This window comes from Sminthopsis crassicaudata, chromosome 3 (genome assembly GCF_048593235.1).
Source record: "Sminthopsis crassicaudata isolate SCR6 chromosome 3, ASM4859323v1, whole genome shotgun sequence".
Classification (NCBI taxonomy): Eukaryota; Metazoa; Chordata; class Mammalia; order Dasyuromorphia; family Dasyuridae; genus Sminthopsis; species Sminthopsis crassicaudata.
The window spans coordinates 639966055-639986074 of NC_133619.1; the positions used below are offsets into that span (position 1 = coordinate 639966055).

The window sequence follows — 20020 nt, forward strand, 5'->3', positions numbered from 1 at the left end:
AGGAGGTGGCGAGGCAGGCAGAGCAGGGCCAAAAGACGACGAGGGTAGAAAGGGAAGGCAGCACCGGTCCCTTCTGGGCTATGTGCACCAGGGGCATCACTGAGAGGGGCCGAAGCGGGACCGAAACCCCAGGGCCACACGCTAACCATAACCGGCTCTGGCTCTCATACCTGGGGAACGTGCTTTTCCTGCGGCGGTCTCTCTGGGAGCTTCCTCTGTGGTCTTAGCGCTCAGTTCCAAATCTGAAAAACAGCAAGAAAAACAGTGAATGTCACTTCTCAGAGCTGGGGAAAAGAAAGGCGGCGATCACTGTCAGGAAGCGCGCTGCCTTGTGCTCCCATCCTGACCCTGGGCTGGGGGGAAGGGGGGTCCAAGCAAGCAGCAACGCAAGAGACTGAAGGAGGATGGAGACGGACCCTGGCCTTTTCCCCCTGCAGAGGGTGAGGAGAAATCGGATGTCCAAGAGAAATAGATGTGGACAGCACTCACCCCCGGAGAGCAAGCAAGATGAATCCACAGCAAAGGGTGGAGGGAAGGGAAACCATCCCAAGATGAATAGGAGTTAAGGAAAACCCTCTGGAATTGGGACACAGCTGCCGGGCTCCCACGGGGCACTCTTCAGCCCGGCCGCAGCACCATCAGAGCCTCCATGGACAAGAACCGTTCAATGTCCAGCCCCTGGGGCTTCTACAAGCAAGGCCTCTGGACCAGGCCGCCGGCCTCCGCCTGCTCCTTCCCTTTGTGAGGCTGGCCCCGAAGAAGACTCCAAGGTGTCCCAGCAGGCTGAGCTTCAAGGGAGGAGTCTAACTTCTTGCCTAATGTATGGACATCCTTTGTTGGGGTTCCCTCCTCTCTAGTTAACCTACCCCCCAATTGTTCCTCTGAGCCACTCAAAGACTGACATTTTGGGAAGGAGGAAGAGGAAAGAAGGAAGGGGAGGGAGAGATGTAGGACACATTGCTTAGGTTTGAACTCTGTTCCCTTTTGAATACAACAACCCCAAAACCCCAAGCCTTGATCTGTAGCTTTTGTGGATTTCTGAATTATAAACACTCAATCAGCATCTCCGGCAGCCACATGATCCCTGCCCTTGGTTGCCACTACAAAGAGGCCTTCTTGTCTTTGATCTCACCGGGCACAGGCTCGCCTCGGCCTATTCCGGTATAGACCTTTTTGGTCACCCAGAAGGACCGTCCAATTCCCGGTCCCATCAAAGCCCATCGGTCATTTTCTGCTCTTGTCAACTTTATCAATCTGACGCCAGGGAAAAGGAAGGGAGATGAAGGAGGAGACCTGAGGGGGGGTGAAATCAAGGGAAATTGGGCTGAACTTTACGGACATCTCTGGCTACCCCAGCATTTCTTTCTTTTTCTCTAATTCCCATCAGCAAAGTCCAGTCCCATCCTCACCTCCGGGGACCTGGGAAAATCTCCAGCGAGGTTCAGGGGCCTGCTCCTCCCCGCACCCCCAGCTCGGTTAGCCATGGAGAGGCGAATTTCTCGCCCTGGCAGGCTCTGGTAGAGCCAGAAGAAAATGGGACGCAAGCGAAGGAGACTCCAGCTCCTTTACCTGCCAGGTTTAAGAATCTCTGGATACTCAAACCCCCTCTAAGGAACCTGGAAACTTCACTCTCAACAGAGCAAGTAATTCCCGCCCCACTGAAGAGACCTGAGGAAGGGGAGGGCCTGGGGCTGCTTGGTGGGCATGTCTGAGGAAGTTTTTCCTTCCGAGCATCTTACACGTGGCTCCTAGCTCCTGGCTCTGGGGCCAGAGCCGACCTGCTCTTACTTCCCCTGGGCAGCCAGCAAGACTGCCTCCCAGCTTGTGTCCAGCCGCATGTTGTTCCATCGTTCCTCACAGGACCGGGGAGGGGGGAAGACTTTCAGAATGCCGGGCACCCCTTCTGGACTCCCACACTATCAAAGTGGAGACCGGAACCGAACACCACGACTGCTGATGAGGGCAGGGGACGTATGGGACCCTCACCGCCCCATTCGCTGTGTGCTCGGGCTCAGACGCACCAAATGAGCCCGTGTGGGGGCTTCTGTATCACACGGCCAATTCCTACTGAACCTGTCTCTCCTAAAACGCCCCAACTTAAGTCAGAATCACCCCTACCCAACCCTGTGCCCCCCAGACTGCTGCAACCTCCCAGCCCCCGAATGCACCGAGGCCCTTGGGGTCCTGCCTGCCACCTGCACATTCATTCTGCTTTTATCTGTGCCTTTATCGAAGTGAGATGCGAGAAATAAGATTCTCTCCGGCGGGAAAAGAGCCACCTCTTCCACGGAGATTGGAGTAAAGGGACAGAGCGAGCAGGAGGGGAAGGGGATGGACTTGGGAGAGGAGAGGGAGTTCCCAGAGAGCAGTCTCCATCCTGAAAGTAAAATCCAAAGCAAACAGGGCGGACAGGAAGAAGGGAATAATCCTCGAGGATGGAAAAAAGTTCTGGAACATGAGCTGTGCAAAAATTAAGGAGGCACTTTGCCTTGCTGCGCCATGGGTTGGGGTGGGAGTAGAGCATCCAAACGCGCAGCGACCTGCCAGTGTGGCTACGTGAAGTCGCCCATCTCTGTTCAGTGCATGCGTGAGATGGAGCAAGGCAGGGAGCATAACTGATAACAAGTATAATAGTCCCTAATGATCATTTGTCTCAGTTTCCCCATCTGTAAAATGGGGATCGTAACAGCACCTACCTGCCGGGAAAGTTGTGAGAATCAAATGAAATATCTGTAAAGTGCTTAGCACAGGGCCCGCACAGGAGAACCCAAATAAAGGTCTGTTTCCTCATCCCTGTCCCTTCCTCCTTCTAGCAAATTCGACTTAGTGAATAGACAGACTTATAAAAGCTAGCACCTTAAGGTTGGTAAACTATTTTGCGACTTTAATCTCATTTTAGTCTCACACAATCCTGGGAGGATTATTATCCTAATTCTACCGAGGAGGAAACTGAGATCGACACGGAGACTTGCCGTGTCACACAACTTAGGAAGACTGAAACTCGAGTTTCCTGCTCCATCACCAGCTCCTTTACTTAACATACGAGACCATACTGGCAACAAAGAAAGGTAATCAGGGAAAACGGAAACAGGCCAGGCTCCCCGGAGTCCGGGGGCAACTGGGCACCCAAAGTCCCAAACAGCCCTTACCTCGGTCCCGCAGGAGCAGTGGGCAGGGGCGGGGCTGCCGGCCTGTACCTACAACCAATCAATCGCTCGATCAATAAGCGTTGGTTAAGCACCGGCACTGTGCTGAGCACCAGGGACACAGAAAAAGGCAAAAAGGCTCCTCGGGGAGTTCTAACAGGAAGACAACATGCAAACAGCATGTACCAACACGCTCCGTACAGGATGAATGGGAAGTAATGCGCAGAAGGAAGCCTTCAGAACTCAGGGCAGATCTCCTATAGAAGGTAGGAGTTCACTTGGGATGTGAGGGAAACCATGGGGGTCAGCAGCTGGGTCACAAAGGGAGGGGGCTCCAGGCGGGAAGGAGCATCAGAAAGGCCGCCGGAGTGGAGACGTGGGGGCGGCGTCCCTGGTTGGAGAGAACACGGTGGGACTAAAGTCTGAGAAGGTGGAAAGGAAGCGGGGCCAGGGCCTGTATTTGCTCCTGGAGCTTACACTGCAGGGGAAGGACTCAACCCAAGCTGTGTTTTAGGAAACCCCTTTGGTGCTGAGCGGAGGAGGGACCGTAGGATGAAGACAACAATCCGAACCCAAGGAGACGGGGGTTCGGCACTGGACGGATAAGGGGGTGAGGCGGTGAGGGGTCTGCTGACTCCTGAATGGTGAGCCTGGGAGACTGGGGGGGAGGGGAGAGAAGTGACTGCTTTCTATCTAAGGGGCCTTCTGGAGACCAAGACACAAGACTGAACGTCAGCAGAGTTGGAGCAGGAGAGGAGCCGTAATCTGCCCAGGGGTGACCGTCCCCAGCGGAAGCGGTGCACTGGGAAAGGGGCCCTGGACAAAGGGCAGCCAGGGTCAGAGGGCTCCATCTGGAGGAGACGCAGCAAAGCAGGCGGAGGAGGAGCGGTCAGAGAGGCCGGAGGGGAGGGAAGGAGGAGAGAGGAGCTGCCTTCAAAGCCCAGAGAAGAAAGATCAGAACATCAAGGAGAAAGTGATGAAGTGTCAAAGGGGTGACAAGGAGAAAGGTAACTGAGAAAAAGTCTTTGTACTTGGCCATGGAGTGGCCGTCAGTAAGGAGCTCAGACCCAGAGGCTGGAGCTGACTCGCGGGGCTCAGATGGAGCCCCGGCTTATTCATTTAGCAGGCGGTGTCTGGACGGGCTCTTCCAGCTCTCCGGAGGATCCCGGCATCAGCCTTGATCCTAGTGAAGAGGCGGGACTCCCGTGGATGGTCACCCATGGAGCCCCTTTATTCCAAGTTCTCTCGGCCCTAGGCACCCTAATCCCTTCACGTAACCATGTGGGACACAGAACTTCTATCGCGTGCAGCTGTCTCTTTGCCCCTTGGTACCATTCTGCCTTAATTACCAGATTGTCCAATCCCCTCACTGCTCAGGAAGGCCCAGGGCCTTGGGGGGATGAGCCAGAACCAGTCCCGCCAGCAGGGCTCCTGTTATTGGACTAAGGGGGCTTGTACCTTGCCCAGGATTCCCCACTCTCTGTGGCCCTCTACAGAGGCGACCAGTGCTTAATGGGGTGAGATGGAAAATGCCACAAGGGAGAGAGAGCTCAGGAAATGGGGGCCGGGAAAAGTCTCCTCTCTCCCAGGTGAAATGTGTCTTTGGACACTTCACTCTGGGTCACCCCTGTGGCTCAGGCAGCCTTTCTACAAACACGGATGTTCGTGGGGGCCCAGGCTGCCAAGATGCCCTCTTCAGGGAGCTGCCGGCCTCTTAGGCCTGGGTCCGGAGCACAGCTCCTCCTGCAGCTCTGTCTGATCCAGAATTCTACCTCGCCACTGAGAGCCCAGGCATTCGGGTTCTCCAGCAGGGCCTGAAATCCCCTCAGGAGCACTCCTCTCAGCCACAGAAGGGCCGAGCCCTCACACTTGTGTAGGATCTTTGTCTAAAGTGAGTGGAGGCTACAGAACTCCCTCCTTCTGGAGGGAGCCTCCTCCAAGGCAGGACCCGGCTGCCTATTTAAGAACTGGGACAATCTCTCCTCAGCCTCCCCCAACGTTTAGGGCTGTCCCAAAGTGCTTCAAGGGCCAGTCTTCCTCCCTGAAGCTCCTCAGCAGAGGTCCCTCTGGGGAAGGGACTGAAAGACCGGATGCTTCAGCCCCAAGATTCTGTGGGACTGCAATTGTCTCCTCTAGGGGAGATGGAAAAGGGGTGAAGGATCACCCGTCCTCCCTTGAACTCCTCCATGTAACCCAAGAGGGCCCAACCAGGCTCTGTTATATTTCTGTCTCGCCTCTTTAAGGAAATGAAGCCTAATAAAGTTCAATCCTCAGCCAAGTCTAAACCTTAGGCGTCCTCATTGCTGGGGACTCGGATTTTCTTTCCAGTCTCCTCACCAAGGCCAAGTCAAATCAACAAGCATTTGTTGAGCTCTGGAAGCCCCCAGTGTAATGGGAAGAGACAACATGCAAACAACAAACAAGCTGTTACAGGATAAACTGAGCATGATCGATAGAGGAGAGGCAAGAGAGTTATGGGAAACTGGGAAACGCTTCCTGCAGAAAGTAGAACTTTAGCTGAGACTTAGAGGAAGCCAGGAAGCAAAGGGCAGAGGGAGAGAACTCCAGTGAAAACTCATGGAGTCAGGAGATGGAGGCTCTGTGCAAAGAACAGTAAAGAGGCCGGGGGGACCGGACTGCAGTGGAGGTGGAGGGAAGGGCAAGGCAGAAGGCCGAAAAAGCCAGACGTGGGGGTTACATTTGGTCCCAGAAGGAATAGGCGTGAGCTGAATGGAAGGGGGAGGCCGTATGGAGGACCGGTGAGGTGATCAGGATCACAGGAGAGAAGGGTGCGTGCCAAATACTGGGGGGCAAGAATCCACACAACTTGGCAAGAGATTATATATGGGAGGGAAGAAAGAGTCAAGGGTAGGGCTGTGAATCTGGGTGGCTGGGAGGACAGTGGGCCCCTCCATAACAAGAGAGAAGTTGGAAGAAGCAAAAGTTTGGGGGGAATGGCGGCGAGGTGTGTTTGGACATGTTGAGTTTGGGATACTGCAGCAGGACGGACGTCTGCCCTTGGGAGGCAGCCCTCTGGCACTCTGGGACAGCCCTAAATGTTGGGGAAGGTGAAGGAGAGACTGTCCCAGTCCCTAACATGATGGAACATGAATAAGCCCTACCTCCTCCCTACTTCCTTCCCCTCATCCCTCTTCCTTCTCCCAGGGAGTTTTCCTAAAAGGCAGAGCTCTCCTTAGCAGTTTTTACCCCTCTCGACTCAGTGCCCTGCTCACCTAGGGCACAAAATGCCGCGTCTCCGGCGCCCCCTGACTGAGTGAATTTCTGAAGACCACTGGAGTCACTACATCTGCCCTCGTGACCAGACGCGTTTCCGTGCAGACAGGAACTTGCATCAGGACAAATTAAGTATTACTGTATCCTTGGTGACAGGCGAAAGTAAAACTCTTCATTAAATATTCAACATCTTACAAGTGCCTCATTTTATTCCAACGCTGAACATGAATTAAGTGGCTCTAAAGGACGTCCAATTGCAGCTGTCCAATAGGTAATTAGAGATGCAAAATTGGAGCTTTTAGGGCTCAAATAGATGTGAAAACCAATTCCATATGGGTAACTAAATCCATGGAAACAGGACTGAGGGAGGAGAGCAGGACCAGAACAGAGACATGGTCAAAATCCAGGGTTAAGTGTTTAAATCCCCCTTTTTTCCCAGGGTCCTCCTTTCTCCCTTTGACTCCCACTGATAGCAAAGTTTCCAGATGCTCAAGAGGGTATTTGCCATCATGAGGGATTTGAATGCTCATGGAAGCTCACAGCCCCTGAATGTTTGGTCCTGGGAGAACTTTGTGGGACCCCAGCAGAGAGACAGCAGAGCTGGAGAAAGACTCGAGAGAAATGCTTAACAAAAGAACGAAGGGACTTGGGGCAGGGCAGAGGAAAGACTCGTTTCCCCAAGGTTAAGGTTAGCCTCTCACTGGCTCCTCCTCTGCTGCTTCCAAACAAGTCTGGATGTTCCACATCCTTCACTTGAGTCCTGCACCCCCTTAACGCCTCTCTCTGAATGGTTTTTACATACATACCTATGTGTTTATATATACATGTGTATGCACACATGTGTATGCATATGCACACGCATACATGTATATTGTATCCGTACTCTTACTAGCTGTGTGACCCTGAGCAAGTCATTTCCTCATCTGTAAAATGAGTTGCAGAAGGAAATGGCAAATCACTGCAGTATTTCTGGCAAGAAAACCCCAAATGGGGCAGGAAGAGTCAAACATGACTGGAAAACAACAACAAACAAATAATATCTTCTTCTTTTTCAAAGCTAAATTTTTAGAAGTGTATGCACCGAGGTGCCTTCATTTAAAAGTCTGCAAACTTACTTTTAAAAACATATTTTGACAACTATTCACTACTTTGGATTTATGTAAGGATTGTCTGAAAGATGTACGTGCTCACATCAAAGGCCAACAAATATGTTACTGAAGAGGAGAAGAAACACAAAACTTGAAGGCGAGATCTTATTTATTTTCCAGGGGAACTGGTTATATTTATTTTTACTGCTTCTTTCTTACATTTGTAGAGTTCTCTTTGATTTCTAAACCCTTCCTACTCTGGCTTCCACCCCCGCTCTCATTTAAAACTGCTTTTTATGGTCACCAAAGAACTTTTTTTTAACCCCCCCAAAAAAAACTTCTCCCCTGTTCTCCTGCTGTTTCCTACACAGTTTTTGACCCTGCTGACCCCCATGCCCTGCTGCATCCCGATTCCCACTGGAGACTTCATGGTTCTCATTCCACATGTTCACCCATTTCTTCTCATTCTCCTTTACTGATTCTCCATGAATCGGGGATGTCTCTCAAGGCTCTTTCGTGGATCCTCTTATTTTTTATGAATATGTATGTATAATATTAATATATATGTATATATGGGTCCTCTTTTTATGTGTGTGTATATTTATATATATATGTGTGGGTCCTCTTATTTTTTATGTGTGTGTGTATATACATATACATATACATATATATATAAACTATATCAGCAGCTGTCACGAATTTGGTTCTTCTCTTTGAAGATGTCTCCCAATGTACAGATCCAGTCCCCATCTGTCCAAAGCCCCCCTCCCATCTCATCGGCTGCCAGTAAGACATCTGAAGCAGGGTATCCAGCTTCCCTCTTTTGTAAGGACCCCACCCATCTTTCCAGACATGTTTCCAATCTCCAAGTCATTCCTGGCTCCACACTTTCCCTCACTCCCTACGCTGAACCACTTGCCAAGTCTTCTGTTCCCTCATCATCTTTCCCATCTCTGTCCTTTGCGTTTACAAGCCCACCCCACGCTTCCCATAGGCCCTCAAGGTTTCTTTCAGAATCCTTTCCAATCTGTCCTCACTACTAAGTTCATGTTGCCTACGCACGAGTCCCGATCGTGCACAATTACCTCCTCTGGGGCCTCTCACGACTCTCCTGGCCTATTGTTCCAGCCTGATTCCCAGGCCCTCTTGCCTCCAGAGCAGCTTTATATCCCCCTCCTCCAAGCTTCTGCGTCTGTCCCCTTGCCTGCAATGGTCTCTCTCCTCCCTGCACTTCTTAGAAACCCCGACTCCTTCCGAGGGCCGTCTCACACGCTCCCCCTGCACAAAGTCTGCCCATTCCTTCAGCTGGCAGTGCCCTGCCCCCCGTTCCCTTTTGCTTTGGATACAGCACGTTCTATACCAGACGTATTATTTAGCACAGAAGAACATAAGGGCCTGCTTCCTTCTGAGCACACAGGAGATATTTTATCAACGCTTGTTTGCCTACAGTGTGCCAGTCACTTTGCTACGCTCTACACAGAAATACAAAAGCAAGACTATTACAGAAGGAGGTTACATCCTGTTGGGATGGGGGAGAAGGAAATAAATGTCTGGGACAGCTAATTAAAATGCAAAGTAAACGGAAAGATGGAAGGAGAACCTGTCTACTGGCCCCTGTAGATGGTGGGGCTGCTTTAGAGAGATCTCCAAAAGGACCAATGTTTGTTATCCTTGGCAGAGGTTTCCCAGGACGACAGAATGGGGAACAGAGGGGTCAGGAGTCAGGGAGGTTCTGAGAAAAGCCCCGTGCGAGGGGGTAAAGATTTCTTAGCCACTTTACTACAGATGACCCTGACCCAGGAGGAGGATTAATGTGTACATAAGGACAGAAATAGGCATCTATTAAGTGCCTACTGTGTGCCAGGCATTGCGCTAAGTGCCTTATCAATAGGATCTTATGAGATCCTCAAAACAACTCCAGGAGAGGCCCTATACCCATTTTACACTGGGGATCTGGAGCAGAGGTCCAGAGTCACGGGGCTGGAGCTCAAGGCCTCCACTCCAGGCAAAGGGCTGCCACTCAAAGAAGCTGCGTCCCTTCAGGGCAGCCCTAATGCAGCTGAGACTGCTCCCATCCTGTCTCGCCATGAAGTCCCCCTGAAGCAAAGCTCTCATCCCTCAAATGGACCAGAATGCTCAGACCCGAGTCTTGGTCCTCCTGAAGGGGCGACGGGCAGCCTAGGATCATGGAGCTTTTTGTTGTTGTTGTTCTTTTATCATCAAATACTTTATTTTGAGTAACATTCAAACAAAAGTCATTTATGAGCTATCAGGCCAAATGTCTAATGGCTATCAAAATATCACCCATCTCTAAGTTCATTTTGGGGAGAAGGGGATGAGGTAATCAGGATTAAGTGACTTGCCCAGGGTCATACACTTGTAAATGCTAAACATCAATGGATGGATTTGAACTCGGCTCCTCCCAACTCCGGCACTAGTGCTCTATCCACTTAGCCATTGAGCTACCCCAAGTCCTTCATTTTCTAAAGTAAATTTCTGTTCTTATCTTTGTAGACTCTTTTCTTTTAAAAAAAATCTTTGTGCCACGGCATTCCTTTCCAGAGTCCCAGGGACGGATCGGGGAGGTCACTCCCAGAGCCTAGTTCCCATTATGGAGGAGTTCCCGTCACCCATGCTAGTTATCTCATGCCCCTGAAGCTTGGCATTAGGATGTGAGGGGAGCCTGCTGTCACAAGGCAAGCAGTGCTAGTACAGACAGGGGCTGCCAGCCTGCCGTAACCAAGGCCTCCTCTGCCTCAGTTTCCTCAGCTGTAAAGCTCCTCCTAGGGGAAAGAAACCAAGCCCTCAACAGGGTGCTTGCCACATCATCGGCACTTCACCAATACTGATCCCCTTCCCGCCACTCACCAACTCCTCTGTAAGCCTGTTCTAAAGGAATAAACTCTGACTGAGGAAACACTCTTTAGCAGCAGAAAAAGAGGCTGGTTAATGGCACGGCAGCAAAACTGAATGGTTGTGGGAAAACCCCTTGTCTAGGTTAAAATGCCTACCCAGGGAGGGGGCGGACGCTGTAACCGAGCGGGAGAAAATCCACATCCAAGATGTGGGGCTGCCGGGTCCTAAGGAGGCAAGACTGGGGGAGGGATTGTGGTTTGGGGGATACTGAGGGGCTGGGAATCCTAGGAGGGCCCTGGAGCTATCCAACTCCTGAAGGGTTCTTGTCTACCAGCTGGGCCATGAGACAAACACAGGCTTTATTAAGGACTTACTGGTCACTCGTGGCTGAGGGGGAGGGGAGCGGCCCTTTGCCTTTTTTCTGCATTTCACTGTCTTTCTGAGTTTTCCGCTACCTGAGCTGCCTCTGACAAGCACACCATACCCAGCCAGGATGTGATCCACAACTCTCAATCCACTGAAGGTGCTCCTGAAGATCTTGGACACCCTGCCACCAAGGTGTGAGCTGGGACAAGGGACACATGTTTTGCACCGTGCCTTGCTTGCCCTGTGAGCTAAGCTATTTCTTTTCCTTTGCCTTTGATTAACTTTCCTGTACAGAAGAATGAGGCTTGGGCCCTGTGCTTGGCCTCCCAAAGGCACAGAAACATAAGGAGTTCCGGTTCCTAACCCTGGAATTTTTAATGCAGGATCCCATGGGCAACACGAGGCAGGGGAGCATGCCCGACACAGCGTCGATCACTAAATGTCCTTGGTGGGACAGCTTTGCCCTGCTGTGGCTAAGTGACTCTGCCTTGATTAAACGTCCCATCTTCCATGAGGATTCCATGTCATTTCAGCGTGGAAGCCAAGGTCCCCGTCAGCCTGGATCAGCTCTGGCCTATCCCAAAGGAGCGGAGATCACCTTGCCGCAGCGAAGGTCCGGGCCAGTCGTGTGAGACAACACACGTGCAGAGGATCCATCAGCATGGTTCTTCCAGGTCCGATCAGAACCATGTGAGCAGGAGTGAAGGAAGCAGATGGTGGTAATCACTCAAGACAGAGGTGATGGCATAGTGTGACTGGCAAGGGGAAAAGGGCAAGGGATTAAAGACTGGATGAACACACAGACCAGACCAGAATGTTCCCACGATGGTTTCCAGATTGAGAAAGAAGGAGAGCATACACGGCTAGTGCACGGATGATAGACTATGAAGAGACTGATCAGAGGAGGGAAGGAAGCTCAGGGTGACGATGAACGACAGGATTTGGGGTCATCAGACACCGGTGGATGGATATGGAATAAAAGGTTAGGATCAGATACAGGAATTTTGGATTTTATGAATCTAGAAGATTACACTGATTTAATTCTCTAGGAAACATGCTCACTAGGAAAATATCAGAAGCCAAATAAAATTTATTAATTAAATCAATAAACATGAATAGTTTGCATTCTAGCATTAAATATAAAGACACTACAAAACAGCTTAAGTAACAAAAAGCAACACAATCATGTTGCTCAGAGAAACACATTTAATGCAAACGTAGATGCCTGGGGTAGCTAGGGAGTGCGTTGGAGAGTGCTGGACTCAAAATGAGGAAGACCTGCGTTCAAATCCCACCTCATACATTTATAAGCTGAATAACACTGCAAAAGACGCAACCTCTAACAACTTCAATTTTCTCCTTGTTGAAATGAAGGGAGTGGGCTTGTTGGTCTCCAAGGTCCCTTCTAGCTCTAATTCTATGATCCCATGATTCTGAGTAAGATTTGTCTAGTGTGAGAAAACTTTCTGATCGTTTTAGGTGTCTGTAATTCTCCACAATACTGAATCTGGGGATGCTCTATTAGCTACACACTACCACAGAAGGCTGTTGCACATATTTAAGAATTCTTTTCAGGATTAATCAGCTGGTTGGTGTTGAATAAAGTGTGAGGATTTACTATATGCCTTCCTACATTTATTTAACTTTAAGGCTACTCTACAACAGGAATCCCCTAATAACTAAGTAAAATCAACTTGTAATAGAAGGCTTTTGATACGTCTAACAGGCTTCTTTTCTGTAAGAATTTCCCAGTGCTTAACAAGGTCTGGATAATGACTGATGACTTTCCAACGTTCCTTTTATTGATAAAAACTTCTTTCTTGATATGACTCATTAAAAATTCAAAAAGTTACGAGTTGCAATTGAAGATTCATTACATTTGTAAGACTTTTCTACAGCAGGAATCGCCGGATTTCAATAAATCAGGAGCAGCAATTGAAGCTTTTCCCACATTATAAGACTTCTCTCCATCACAAATCATCTAATGTTTGATAAGTAATGAGCTGCAATGTAGCTTTTGCCACGATTTCTCTCCGGTACGAATACTCTCGAGCAGACTAAGGCTTGATCTTGGAGGCAATGTTTCCCCACATTAATGGCATTTGGAAGGCTATTGGCAGGTACAAATCTTCCCATCCTACATTAACCTGTCAACGAGTCACCTTTGTCCTAAGGCTTCTCTCCAGCATGAACCTTCTGGTGTCGAACGAGACTACCTTTCTGAGTGAATGAATTCCCACACTCCTTACATTTATAAGGCTTCTCTCCAGTATGAATCCTCCGGTGTTGAATCACATGGGAAGAATTAGAGAAAACTTTCCCACATTCGTGACACTTATAAGGCTTTTCTCCAGTGTGTATCCTCTGATGCCGAATGAGGCTCCCGTTCTGAATGAAGGCTTTCCCACACTCCTGGCACTGATAAGGCTTCTCTCCAGTGTGAATCCTCTGATGCTGAGTCACGTGGGACGTCTTGAAGAACGCCTTCCCACATTCGTTACACTTGTAAGCCTTCTCCCCAGTGTGCATCCTCTGATGTTGAAGGAGGCCAGATATATGAGTGAAGGCTTTACCACAATGAGTACATATATAAGGTTTCTCTCCATTGTGAATCTTCTGGTGTTGAGTGAGGGTCGAATTCTGAGTAAAGGCCTTCCCACAGGCTTTGCATTTATAAGGCTTCTCTCTGGTGTGAATTCTTTGATGCTGAATAACGCGTGAGGTATTCGAGAAGGCTTTCCCACATTCGTCACACTTATAAGGCTTCTCTCTGGTATGACTTTTCTGATGTTGAATAAGGCCAGAATTCTGAGTGAATTCTTTCCCACATTCGTGACATTTATAAAGTTTCTCCCCAGTATGGATTAGCTGATGTTGAATAAAGTATGAGGATTTACTGAATGCTTTCCCACATTCATTACATTTGAAAGGCTTTTCTTCAGTGTGAATCATCTGATGTACATTAAGATCAGATTTCTGAATGAAGGCTTTCCCACAATCATGACATTCATAAGGTTTCTCCCCTGTATGGATCCTCTGATGTCGTATAATGCTCGAGTTGTGAGTGAAGGCTTTTCCACATTCATGACATATATAAGGCTTCTCTCCAGAATGAATCTTCTCATGTTCATTAAGGTGTGAGCATTGTCTGAAAGCTTTTCCACATTCCTTACATTTATAACATTTTTCTCTAGGATGAATCTTATGTTGTTTAGTCATTTCTCTCAAATCATTTCCCTGTTGCCTCCTTTTCTGGCTGTCGTGTTTCCCCAAATCTGAAAATATGGAGTAGCAAAGACTGCCCTCTCTGAGACTTTTTATTTTCATAACCTGGGATGATTGTTCTTCTGGAATATTCTCATTTGGAGTCACCTCTGTGGTTGCATTGCTAGTCTCCACATCTGAAAGAGATTAATAAATCATGAATTTCTCCACGTCTCCAATCTGGGAGAAAGGGGATGAAGTGATGCAACTGATAATGGTTTCCAGTGGTTTCCAGTGATTGGAGCACATGAGAACTCTCAAATATGGCTTGACACTGTGGAAAGACAGTAACCAAAGACAATGGAAGAGAAACAAGGAATCATCTAAAGATTTTAGAGAGACATTGATGTATACATACTAGGATCACTGTGGATGAGGATGATCAAGCAAGACTGAATTGTAGGATGTTCGTGAAATAGACTGTGATAGGATCACTCTTAGGTAGCCTCTGATGAATAAGGTTAAAAAAAAATTAAGAGAAGAAACAGAGAGAAAAGAAACTATGAGGAAAGCAGGAATCTGGGGAAGTATCCAAAATCAGAACTCAGGTCCTCATCGTCTAAAAGTTAAAAGACTAATAACATCACTAAACAGCCACTCTGTGCAACAGAAAGGATATCGCCTCATTTCTCAAATATGCAAAGAAATGAGTCTGATTTATAAGAATAGAAGTCATGCCACAGTTGATAAATGATAAATGGTAGTTTTCAAATAAAGAAATAAAATCTGTCCATAGTCAAAAAGAAAAATGCTCTAACTCACTATTGACTAGAGAAATGCAAACTAAAACAACTCTGACGTATCACCTTACATCAATTAGATCACCTAATATGAATTAAAAGGAAAATAATAAATGTCGGGGGGAATGTGGGGAAATCAGGACACTAATGCGCTATTGATGAAGTTGTAAAGTAATCTAATCATTCTAGAGAGCAGTTTGGAACTCTGCCCAAAGGGCATGCCCTTTGATTTAACGATACTTATACTAGGTATCTATATCTATCTAGATATCTATACTAGGTATCTCAAAGGGATTTTTTTCAAAGTGGGGGGGAGGAAAGACCTATTTGTACAAAAATATTTATAGTAGCTCTTTTTGTAGTGGCAAAGAATTGGAAATTAAGGGGTTATCTATCAGTTGGAAAATGGTTGAACAAATTGTGATATATGATTGTGACAGAGAATTATTGTACTTTAAGAAATAATGAACAGGTAAATTTCAGAAAAACCTGAAAAGACTTACATGAGAACTAATGCAAAATGAAGTCAACATAATCTGGAGAACATTGTACACAATAACAGCAATACTCTATGATGATCAACTATGAATGACTTACTGCTAACAGCAAAACAAAGATACAAGACAATTGTAAAGGACATTATGAAAGATGCCATCCACCTCCAAAGAAAGAACTAATGGCATCTGAATGCAGATCAAAGCATATTGTTTTCACTTTCTGTACTTTTTTTTCATAGTTTTTCTCCCTTTGGTCTGCCTCCTTTCACAACATGATATGGAAATATGCTTTGCACATCTGAACATGAACCATATTAAATTACTTACTGTCTCAAGGAGGGAGATAAGGAAGGGAAAGAACAAATTCAGAACTCAAAAAAAAAATTTAGTTGTCTTTACATGTAACTGGGGAAAATATTTTAAACAGAAAGGACCTTGAATTTGGCATGGGTTCAAATTTCAGGCCTATTATTTACTCCATTTTTTTGTTGTTCAATCATTTCAGTTTAATTCAATTCTGTGTGGAAGAACCTATTTGGGATTTTCTTGGCAAAGTTACGGGAACTGTTTGCCATTTCCTTCTCTAGCTCATTTGACAGATGAGAAAAGTAAGATAAACAGGGTTAAGTGATTGGCCAAGGGTAACACAGCTAGGAAGTATCTGAGGCCAGATTTAAGTTTAGGAGGATGAGTTTTCCTGCTTCCAGACCAAGCACTCTGTCTGTCCACCGTGCCACCTGGTTACCCCACTCTGTATTTTATTATCTTAGATACCGCATCCGTGGTATGTTTCTTCATCTGCAAAATTATGGAGAATCAAACTAAAATAGCTTAATTTGCTTCTCTGCAGTTTTGACCCATCAGTTCTAATAAATCCTAACATGTCTGATACACACACACCCACACACACACATATATTTTTGACCTTTGTCTCATGCTTTCCACACACCATCTTACTTCATCAAGAAATCCCTATCATGAAAGTCCAATGGGGTTTTTATTCCTATTTTGCATGTTGAGAGAAATTAAATATCTTGTCTGGAGTCATAGAAAGAAATAACAGCTCATTTTTATATAGTATTTTTATAAAGCACTTTCCAAAGAGTGTTTGTGAGGTAGAGGTCACTATTATCATTTCTATTTAAACCCATGTCTGAACCTACTTTCTGTTCTATCTTGTGTAGCTGCCTTCCAATTTGTTATTCTTTTAAAAAATCTTTTTGAGCCACAGAGAAAGAGAAGATACAGATGACATCTCAGGAAGTGTGGCCACCATTTCTCCAGGTATCCCATTCCACGCTTGGACATAGCTAATTTATCTATTTTCCCCCTGACATCAAGCCTAAATGTTCCTCCATTGCACTCCCACTCTTTGTACCTAATCCTGTCTTGAGGCCAAAAGAATAAATCTAATACTTCTTTCAAAACAGATTTTAAATACTTTTAGATAGCCATCATGCTTCTTTCTCAATTTTTTCCTCTTCAATTATATATTTTTTTGATTCTTTTAATTAGTCCTCATGTGACATGGACTCAAGATCTTTCCCCCTTCTGGTTGTTCTCCACTAAACTATTTCCAGCTTTATTAATGTCCTTCTTAAACGGTGACGTCCAGAAATGAACACAAATCCAGATGAGGTCTGATTAATGCTGAGCACTTTTTGCCCTTTTTAATACATCCTGTGATGGCATTAGTACTGTTGGATTGGACAGAGCTTAAAGTTCCCTAAAATTCCAAGATTTCAGAATTTCAGAATTTGCTGTCTAGCCTCACATTTTCTTCAATTTGTAAAGTCAATTTTTTTGTTCACAAGTGAAAAGGTTTCTATTTAATTTTACTGAATTCTATCATGTTAGACTCAGCACTATACCATCAAATCTGTCAACATAATGCTACTCTTATCAGGATCGTTCTGGATCATAGCTCTGTCACCAGAGGTAACTGGGGGTGAAGTGGCTAGTGGAACCAGGAAGACCTAAATTTAAATCTGGCTTCAAACATTTACTAGTTGTGTGACTCTGGGCAAGTCACTTAAATGATCTGCCTCAGTTTCCTCAATTGTAAAATAGAGATAAAAAATAGAGCCCACCTCAAAGGACTGCTATGAGGACCAAATGTGATAATATTTATAAAGGGTGCTCAGCACAGTGCCTGGCACATAAGAGGGGATGCATGTCAGATTATTCCCAGATTTCCTCTCCTCTGTCAAAAAGTGAATATAAGAAGGTTCACTTTCCTTAAGGGTTTCCAACATTTCCATTCCAGCAATCATTTCCTCCGTGTTAGTACAGTGCCTAACACCCGGCGAGCAGTATATAACAATTGGCTATTATTTTTAATATTATTATATTATCGACTATATGATCATGCAATGAATTTCCTTTGGTTGGCTTCTCTAATTTTGGAAGGAAGAAATAAATCATCATTCAAGAGAGATTTTGGCAAAGAGAGCTTCAAAAATGAAAACCACTATTCTTACCATATCATGACGCTGCTACTGGCCTGTGATCTCTTTCCCAAACTACTCATCTAGTTCCTCTTTCTGCCCAGGTAATCTGTAGTATACATCAATGACAAAATTTCCTTGATTTCTCCCTCCTTTCACCTTCATACAAATACATTTCTTCATGTTTCCCTCTTTGGTTAACAGAACTTCTTTCATCAACATAGGGTGATAAGGGCTGGATTTGTGCCTTATTTGATACAGATTTCCTCTCTCAACAGAAACCAAAATCTTCTTGGCAACTGAGTCTGCAGAAAGCTGCCCTTACCATAAAGCTGTTAACTGATTTGCCCTGATTTCACAGCCACTTTAAGAACCAGAATGTTCTCCAGACAATTCTCAGAGGAAGAAATTGAAACTATATCCACTCACATGAAAGAGTGTTCCAAATCACTACTGATCAGAGAAATGCAAATTAAGACCACTCTGAGATACCACTACACACCTGTCAGATTGGCTAAGATGACAGGAACAAATAATGATGAATGTTGGAGGGGATGTGGGGAAACTGGGATACTAATACATTGCTGGTGGAGTTGCGAAAGAATCCAGCCATTCTGGAGAGCAATCTGGAATTATGCCCAAAAAGTTATCAAACTGTGCATAGCCTTTGACCCAGCAGCGCTACTACTGGGCTTATATCCCAAAGAAATACTAAAGAGCGGAAAGAGACATATATGTGCCAAAATGTTTGTGGCAGCTCTTTTTGTTGTAGCTAGAAACTGGAAGATGAATGGATGCCCATCAGTTGGAGAATGGTTGGGTAAATTGTGGTATATGAAGGTTATGGAATATTATTGCTCTGTAAGAAATGACCAGCAGGAGGAATACAGAGAGGCCTGGAGAGACTTACATCAACTGATGCTGAGTGAAATGAGCAGAACCAGAAGATCACTGTACACTTCAACAACAATACTGTGTGAGGATGTATTCTGATGGACGTGGATATCTTCAACATAAAGAAGATCCAACTCACTTCCAGTTGATCAATGATGGACAGAAACAACTACATCCAGAGAAGAAACACTGGGAAGTGAATGTAAATTGTTAGCACTAATATCTGTCTGCCCAGGTTGCATGTACCTTCGGATTCTAATGTTTATTGTGTAACAAGAAAATGATATTCACACACATGTATTGTACCTAGACTATATTGTAACACATGTAAAATGTATGGGATTGCCTGTCATCGGGGGGAGGGAATAGAGGGAGGGGGGGTAATTTGGAAAAATGAATACAAGGGATAATATTATAAAAAATATATATATATAATAAAAAAAAATTAAAAAAAAAAAAAGAACCAGAATGTTCTCCTCTACTCCAGACCAGCTCTCATCTCACGTCAACTTACCACAGTGCCACCTGAGTAAAACCCTTAACATAAAAAGCTCCCCCAACAAACCCTTGTTTAATTGCACTGTTTCTTTTGAACAAGGTGCTCAAATAGATTAGGGTTTTATCCCACGAAGTCTTGCGTGGAATTTGAACAGTTTTAGAGTAGAAAAAAAGATCTTTCTTGCAAATTATAACATGAAATTTCTTTATGAAAGACAAAGCTACTTCTTGGTTCTTTGGGAACCATTTAACATTAATAAAGAAAGATCTCTAACTTAATTTTTAAATGTAAAAATGAAAAAAGTTTCAAGGATATCAAAGAAATGGACTACCATGTCGATGAAACACTTCAGATATTCAAAATATTACAGTACATCAGCTAATTTGCATATATTTTATGATTATGAAGAGTAAATAAAAAATGTGAGAAGTCATACAAACATTTGGAAATTTAGATGTTTATTTTTTGTTTTTGTTTTTAAAGCGGACTATGGATTTGACGGAAAAATTTGGAGAATTGTGTCTTAAAGACACGATGCTTTCATTTAAGTCTCTGAAGTTAGAGTAACCTGCAGAACTGGATATAGGAACCTGAAGGGGTGAGGGCAGTCTCTGACTAGGAGGTAAGATCAAGTAGCTAATTGGTTGCATTTGATTTCATTGAACAGCAACACCAGTAGAAATAATGCCTTTTCGCTGCCACCTAGAGCTGCTCTCTGATGTGAGAAGGAAAAGCAGAGAGTTTGCAGCAGTTGTAGGGTGAGCCGAGTCAACCTGAACTGTCTTACTGTAGACTCCATTCTGACTGGACAAGGGAGACCCCCTTAAGGAACATTCTTCCTTCTACAACTCAAGGAAAACTGTTGTTCATTTTCACAATAACAACTACAACAACGTCAAACAGAAAGCGTCTCAATAACCAAAGTGAAGCCTGCAAAATTACAAGGAAACAAATGGGCTTCCAAAAAGACAAGAGCATGTTCCTCCCTG

The 20020-nt window shown here is 45.6% G+C and overlaps 4 protein-coding genes across 9 annotated transcripts in view; all 4 read right to left on the bottom strand.

Annotated features, from left to right (window-relative positions):
- Positions 1-240, bottom strand: part of LOC141562595 (uncharacterized) — a 173344-nt gene extending 173104 nt beyond the window's left edge. The window contains exon 1 of the mRNA XM_074302601.1: positions 171-240. The gene's annotated coding sequence lies outside the window, so the exon portion shown is untranslated. The remainder of the gene's footprint in view (positions 1-170) is intronic.
- Positions 1-20020, bottom strand: part of LOC141564465 (uncharacterized) — a 153763-nt gene that overhangs the window by 89448 nt on the left and 44295 nt on the right. For 2 of the 4 annotated variants that reach the window (XM_074306979.1, XM_074306977.1), the window contains exon 2: positions 171-242. The gene's annotated coding sequence lies outside the window, so the exon portion shown is untranslated. Of the gene's footprint in view, positions 1-170; positions 243-20020 lie in introns of those variants that run through there. The other 2 variants (XM_074306978.1, XM_074306976.1) reach the window with 1 other exon arrangement.
- LOC141564466 (uncharacterized) overlaps positions 1-20020 on the bottom strand; it is an 85510-nt gene that overhangs the window by 21117 nt on the left and 44373 nt on the right. For all 3 annotated transcript variants that reach the window (XM_074306980.1, XM_074306982.1, XM_074306981.1), the window contains exon 2: positions 171-242. In XM_074306980.1, the coding sequence (XP_074163081.1) occupies positions 171-242 (72 nt within the window). The remainder of the gene's footprint in view (positions 1-170; positions 243-20020) is intronic.
- Positions 11763-14091, bottom strand: LOC141564469 (uncharacterized). The gene has a single exon (XM_074306988.1). The coding sequence runs from the start codon at positions 14015-14017 to the stop codon at positions 12860-12862; it is 1158 nt and encodes a 385-aa protein (XP_074163089.1). The 5' UTR covers positions 14018-14091; the 3' UTR covers positions 11763-12859.

Bases quoted from the DNA above. Each gene is read 5' to 3' on its own strand.
- LOC141564469 (XM_074306988.1), bottom strand. From the start codon at position 14,017: ATGAAAATAAAAAGTCTCAGAGAGGGCAGTCTTTGCTACTCCATATTT.